Source organism: Condylura cristata, unplaced genomic scaffold (genome assembly GCF_000260355.1).
Source record: "Condylura cristata isolate star-nosed mole 26May11 unplaced genomic scaffold, ConCri1.0 scaffold00038, whole genome shotgun sequence".
NCBI classification, from domain to species: domain Eukaryota; kingdom Metazoa; phylum Chordata; class Mammalia; order Eulipotyphla; family Talpidae; genus Condylura; species Condylura cristata.
The window spans coordinates 3,518,662-3,525,523 of NW_004567139.1; the positions used below are offsets into that span (position 1 = coordinate 3,518,662).

The 6,862-nt window shown below is 46.2% G+C and overlaps 1 protein-coding gene across 2 annotated transcripts in view; it reads left to right on the forward strand.

The window, feature by feature from the left end:
* Positions 1-587: 587 nt before the first annotated feature.
* The window catches only part of GNA13 (guanine nucleotide binding protein (G protein), alpha 13), a 37,379-nt gene continuing 31,104 nt past the window's right edge, over positions 588-6,862 (forward strand). Inside the window, exons 1-2 of one of the 2 annotated variants that reach the window (XM_012733139.1) lie at positions 588-606; positions 2,030-2,256. In XM_012733139.1, the coding sequence (XP_012588593.1) occupies positions 2,032-2,256 (225 nt within the window). In that variant the 5' untranslated portion in view covers positions 588-606; positions 2,030-2,031. Of the gene's footprint in view, positions 607-1,152; positions 1,173-2,029; positions 2,257-6,862 lie in introns of those variants that run through there. The other variant, XM_004693457.2, reaches the window with a different exon arrangement.

Sequence of the window (6,862 nt, forward strand, 5' to 3'; positions counted from 1 at the left end):
CCCCCCACCCTCCGCCGCAGGCCTCGCCCCCTCCGAGGGGGAAGTGCGGCGAGCCGGGTGCCCGGGCTGCGGGGTGACCTCTCCCGTCCTCGCCCCCGACGCGGCGGCGAGACCCGAGCGCCGACCCCAGACCCTCTCCCCTACCCCCCACCCCCACCCCGGCGCTGCCTGCCCAGCTTCGCCGCCGGAGTGGGTGACCCGAGTCACATGGGGTCGGGTCGCCTCCAGCTCCCGGCCGGCTCGGCCGCCTCCTGAGCCCTGGAGATCTGGCACGGTCGCAATAAGGAAACTTACCCGAGACACTTTTCAAGGGCGAAGGGTGACAGCCCCTGAGCCCTTTTGGGCAAAGTTAGGAAACTGCAGGCTGCCGGGGTTTCTGTGCTGGCCTCGGGGTAGAGGAGACCCACGCCCGGGCACCGGCGGGCTTTCGCCCCAGGGTCGCGGGCGGGCGGGCGGGGTGTTAGCCTGTAATCGCTGTGCTTTGGCTTAGTGGCAGGGGCCGGGCTGCGATCACTTGCCTCTGCTATTCCGTTGAAATTGTGCATTGATACCCAGAATGTTTGGCCCAAAAAATGATGCGGAACCTGTACCGAGTGGAGTCAGTGAGTGAGTGTCGACTCGGATTATAGACTCTGGCAGTGTTTTTACAAATTGAAGTTAGACTTTGTTCTTAAGTGAAAACTTCCCAAGGTTGGAATTTCTGGGCTTTCGAAGAGTCACAGAAGATGGTTTGTCATTTAAGTGGTAATTAGCGCACCCTCCTTTTTTGCATCAAATGTTTCTTACAGAAAAGGTATTTTGTCAAAATGGGGGTAACAGTGTGGTAGGTACTTCAGGTGCTTGGAGATTCTTTTTCACCTGGCCGATTTCAAGTCTTTTCCAAAAATTTGTTTAAACTGGCATTTTGGTTTAGGAGGTACATCAGCAGCTCCTGGTTGTCACAGTCTACCTTACCTGCCCCCCCACCCCCCCAGGCAGGCTGCCTGAGGGGATTGAAGGGCGGGGGAGTGAGGGGACCACACTCCAGGCCAGTGAGTTGTTCTCAGCCAGTCCTGAGCCCCACAGTGCGCACTTACTGTCAGTGCTGAATGCTCTCCGGCAAGGCTCTAGTCTCGCCATCCTTGAGGGAAAGTACCTTTGTACCCTGATGGCATCTGAGTTGAAGCAGTTAGGTCTGTGCCCCTGTTAACTGGTTATGAGCCAGGCGGACTCTGGGTTCTTAACGTGCTCAGGTTGTCATTGTGGCCTACTGTGAGCATTGACTGTGAGGTGAACTGAGTCACTGAGCATGTAGTTGCTTTGAGTTGGCGTGATCAGAAAATTTACAGCCAGACAGTTTCTTCATTATCCAAACAGATGACTTCCCAACATTGACATGACTGTAAAGATGGACCAAGTGAGACAGTTTAGCAATTGGGCTTGAAGTATTCTCCGGGTGTTGAAGACTAAGTTTTTGCAGTTTAATTCTTCTTCCCCTTAGGGAAATCTGAGGTCCTACTTTGATACAGGTTTGAAGTGTGGTAGGGCAAAGTTTTTGAGTTTTAAATGTGTTCCTGGAAGGCCTGGTGTTGGATGAAGCGGGGTGTGAGGAGCAAAGAGCACAGAGCTGGGCTGTTTGGTTCTTAGTATCTTCTGCAGGAACAAATCCATGTCTTTTGCAGAGACACATCAGTCTTGGTTGTAGCCTTTTCTGGACCTCAGGCTGTGCGCCCTCATTTCTTGTTCCTTAACTAGTTTTAGTTCTCTTATGACTACCTTCAACTTAAGTTATTTTCTAAATTAGAACATATTGAAAACCCTTCAGCGAGATTAATTGCATTAGTAACATTTGCTTTTCAAGACTCCCAGTTTATGGCTATGAACAACTGTTGAAGCTGGGCAGAGTTAGGAGTGCTTGTTCTGATGCTGGTCTCCATTGGAAGGCGGTGGGCCTGGCGTCTTTAAGCAGTTTAAAGAATTATACTGCAATTGACCTTCTGAGATTACCTAATGACTTTTGTCCTGTTTTTTTTTTTTCTCTTTAAACAAGGTATGAGAGTGCTGGTAGATGCCCGCGAGAAGCTTCACATTCCTTGGGGAGATAACTCAAACCAGCTCAATGGAGACAAGTTGATGGCCTTTGACACCCGGGCCCCCATGGCGGCCAAGGGGATGGTAGAGGCCCAGGTGTTTTCACAATATCTTCCTGCTCTGCGAGCCTTGTGGGCGGACAGTGGCATACAGAATGCCTATGACCGGCGTCGAGAATTTCAACTGGTGAGAGATTCATTCTTTTAAAACGCTGCGATTTTGTATTAATGACATGTATTAAGATTTGGTTCCAGTACACTTTCTTCACTAATGTCCACAAAACAGCCTCTATCCAGAATTTTAGCTTCTGAAAATTGAAGTATCATACAGATGAACTTTATTGGACTTTGTTATAAGCAAGTTAAAAAATAACATAGACGTCATGGATTCGTGAAGCTGTTAATTTTAATTGGCCTTTTTTCTTTTTGACAGTATGGTCGTTTGATTTTTTTTTTTTTTAGGTACTTTTTTCTTTTTTTTTTTTTTTAGTTCCTTCCCTTTACAGCTATAATATTTGTCCTTTGAAAAACTTGATCTTACTCTTGGAATAAGAGTTTGGTTACCGAACCTAGTTGTTTAGATGCTGTGTTATTTAACCTTTAGAGGTATTCATGTTAAGATACATTTTATTTTAATGTTTATCAAGACATTAATGTCTTTAGTGATTTTGAAGTCATTGTGTTCTTCATCTGTCTGCACTTTGTTTTTTTAAAAGCTCCTAAGCATGTTTTACAAAATGTTCCTTCTTGAGAAACAAAATATTCTCACCTATTTTTTGTACTTGATTTCACATGAGAAGCACCTGGAATCTTATGGGTTTTTTTTATACTTTGTCTTAAATAAGTTTACCCATCAAGCTTAGTAGCTGTTACACAGCATTGAAGGGAGAGTGGGAAAGGATCCCATCTAGGTTACAGTTACAGAAATAATTGAAATAGATTTTTGATCAAGTGTTTTATAATTTAATTGTGAATGCTTTGATCATATTCTGGGTTTCATTTGCCAAAGTCCAGGAAGGTCCCAGGAATGATAGCAATCTAGACTGTCTGCCCAGTGGAGATCTGAAGTGTGGTACTGCAGTATGAAAATGCAGTGGCAGTTAAAAGTAAGGCTGCTTTTTGTTTAGTGATGTCACCGGCATTAAAGCGATCCACATTTATGGGTGTGGCTACAAAATGCCTACGGCCAGCTGTCCTTGGTGTTACAGAGTGTTCTCCGAGGCAGCCTTGGCTATTAAAGTTCCAGAGAAGTGTCCATGACAGATTTCATAAAACTGAGGCTTGCGTCTTCACTTTCTCTGAATTACCACACCCTCGTCTCAGCACCGCGGGTGACCACGTGCATCCCATGGCTGCCGCCTCTTTCATGTGCTGCATTGAGGAAGGGCAGCGGAGACTAGGCACCTCGCTGCTCGGCGTGAGTAGCTGACAGCGTTGTGTTGGAAATGACTAATTTAACTTGGCAAGTGACCAATTCTTAGATTTGTGGTTCATTGTCCTCTAGTCAGTATTGGTATTTTTTCTTCAGCAGTCTTGCTCGCTAAGTTCCTCCACACCCTGCCCATCTCCCTTCACCTCTCCCGGGGTTAAGTGCTGCTTATTCCTCTTAACTTGTTTTCTCAAATCTCTACTGTCAGTTTTTCTCAGACTCTTCTCATTTAGCCTTCCAGATTAGGGGAGAAACATCAATCTGTAACAGCATATAGTTCGTATTGATTGACAACAAACTAGAAAGTTCTCTGTGGGAAAGTGCTGGCATTGAAGTTGGGCGTCATCGCAAGACTTGAATTCAGATGGTCACGTCTTGTGGTCTCTGTGACACTGTCGTGGCATCCTTGAAGATGCCTTGAAGATCCATCTCCTAGAAGACGGGGGTTTGCTTCCCGATGTGGTGCCCTCAGCATTGTTAATAGTGCCTGGCACGTGTTGTAGGTACCAGTTATTATGTGCGATTAATGGCTCTACAGCTTTTGGATTATGGGTGGTGCTTGGCTTAGTTGTTGGACACTGAGAAAGCATTTGGCTTATGTAAAATGTCTCTTAAAGACTTCATTTCCTTGTCTTGTCTGCACATAGCAAGTCCCCAAGTCCTAGCTTTTCTACCCCTATGAAGTTCCTTCATCCACCATCCCTCCTTTCTCCTTGACATTATTTCCTGCTGCCTCTTGCTTGCACTCCCAGGTAGCCTTGTTCAAACATAGCATGAGTTTGCGCAGAAAACATTGGTCATTCTTTCTTGCCCACGGAATAGAGGGCACTTCAGCATGTATGCGAGTCCATATTCTGGCCAGCTTACCTCTGATTCCAGCAGTATGCATTTGGCCCTCGAACAGTGTGGGGCCGGCGGGCACCATCCCCCGTGCAGTGGAAAATCTCAGTACAGCTTGACTTCCCCAAACCTAACTACTGGTAGCCTGATGTTGGCTGGGAGGCTTTACCGGTAACAGGAGTGGTTGGGCAACACTCGTGTTAACCAACTCATTTTGCATCTACTGTTCATTAAATAGATGTCGGCCTTCATAACGGTCTTAGCACATCATCTTCATGCTTTGTAGGCTGAGGTGGAAGAGAAAGGCGGGCTTGGTTTGGCTGTCTTAGGAATGAAGGAGGTAGAAGGGAGACAGGAGGGCAGGGGCATTGGGTGTCATTTACTAAGTATGTAATGATTTTGCTCTGAAGTTCTTGCTTTTTCCTTTCTCTACAAATGTGTCTATAGGGTAGTAATCCTCCTAGCGTTTGCTTTTGTTTTCAGCCACCATACCGTAGAAATAAAGGCAGTCTTGTGTAATCAGAGCCCTTCTGCCAGATTGTCTAGTGTCACTGGGTTTCTGGCACGGCTTTCCTAATACTTCTTCTTCTCTGCCTTCTTCCTCATTGTCTGGCGCTGGTTCACAAGCTCTCGTCACCATTAGGTCTTTTCAGTCCTTTGGTTTGGCATCTGCCTGCTTAGAAGTGGCCCTGACGGTTCACGCCTGTGTCGCTTAGCTGTCCTTCACTAGACCACTACTCAGACAGAGCTGCGGCGCCTGTTCCTCCCACATCCCCTCGGTGTTGCTCAGCTCCCCCTTCACCTTATCGGTCATTAAATCTCACCTTTCACTCAGTACAGTGGTGACCAGTTTTACTGCAGCTGAGTGTGGTCCGTGAACCCCTTGGTCAGATGCCCATGAAATACTTGTTTAATACACAACAAAATACAGATATCTAGACTATCACAAGAGCATTTCTGATATAGAAATCTGAGGTGGGGCCCTTGACCTGCATTTCCAAGAGACCACGGTGGTAGGGGGCGGGGGGCGGGATTTGCCAGCATTTTGCTCCTTTGTCAGGAGGACCAGACTCCAGCCCACAGCTTTCCCAGAGCTCCCGGCTCCCTGCCCAGCCGGGAAGTGCTGCCTGCACTGAGCCGGCACTGCTGCCTTCTGACTCCTTGCCTGCCTGCCTGCCTGCCTTGGCCGGTTTATGCTTGGCCCTCCCTCTGAGGGGCTGGGCGTCTGTGGTGGGCCTTTTGTCTTTTTCTCTTTCTTTGGTCTTTTCTTCTTTCACTAGCATAGGTCCTGACACTTACTTTTAGTTCCTTGTTTTTTAGACATTCTGAACTGTAAGGTTCTATTCCCGGGAGGGGGTGGGGTGGGGGGGATGGGGGGGTGTCTCACACTAACTTCCTTCTGGAAAATGAGTTATTTCTGTGTACTAGTTTGTTACTTCTCTAGGAGATGGGAACTCATATTACAGAACCATAATTTTTCTTTTTTGATATGTTTAACAATCCAGCCAACCCTATAGCTTCTCCACTTTATATAAAGGCAGACTCTCCAGTGTCATAAAATACTCATTCCCCTAGCCCATCCCATTTAAAGACAGTCCACTCCCTTATCCTTTAAAGCATGAAAAGTTGGGCCTCCCTGGTGGTGCAAGTCTCAGCACTATGAAACTGTCAGCAGCCGCTGCAGCAAAAGTCTGTCTCGCCTGCTGCTCCCCTCAGTGTATTTCATTCATTCTGCCTGTTTTGCTTCCCACTTTCATTTCTGGTGAATCCTCACACCTGTAGCCTACCCCCCTGCTTTTGTATGCATGAATATTTAAAAGTAAATAAAACAAAGACCTGTCATAACCTTTATTGATACACTCGGATGAAATTTTTTTATTTAATAATATAACAGTTTATTTTTACATCATTTTGTACATTTTTTTTTTCATCTCAATTGTGATCCCTGTGGGTTTCCCATCACCGAGTCACCCGTCCCGTGCACTCCCTCCGGCCGTTTTTGATCCCATTCCCTACTCCACCCCCACAGAATGTCTCTGTTAAATGGTTGTTCATTATTCTTATTATTTTCTCGCCTGGTCCATTATACTCCTGCTATGAACAAAACCATCCGGTATTTTTCTTTCTCTTTCTGGCTTATCTCACTAAGCATGATCATTTTTAGCTCCATCCAAGTTGCTGCAAAAGGCTTGTGTTTCTTTTTTTTTTCTTTGGTTGCTGAGTAATATTCCATTGTATATATGTACCACAACTTTTTAACCCCGTCATCTACTTTTGGGCATTTGGGCTGCTTCCGTGTTTTTCCAATTGTAAATAAAGCAGCAATAAACATGGGGTGTAGGTATCTTTTTCAATCAGTGTTTTTTTGTGTTTTGGGTAGATACCTAGGAGTGGGATTGCTGGGTGGTAGGGAAACTCCAAGTTAAGCAGTTTGAGGAACCTCCAAACAGTTTTCCATAGTGGTTGTACTAGTTTGCATTCCCACCAGCAGTGCAGGAGAGTTCCTTTTTCTCCACATCCTCGC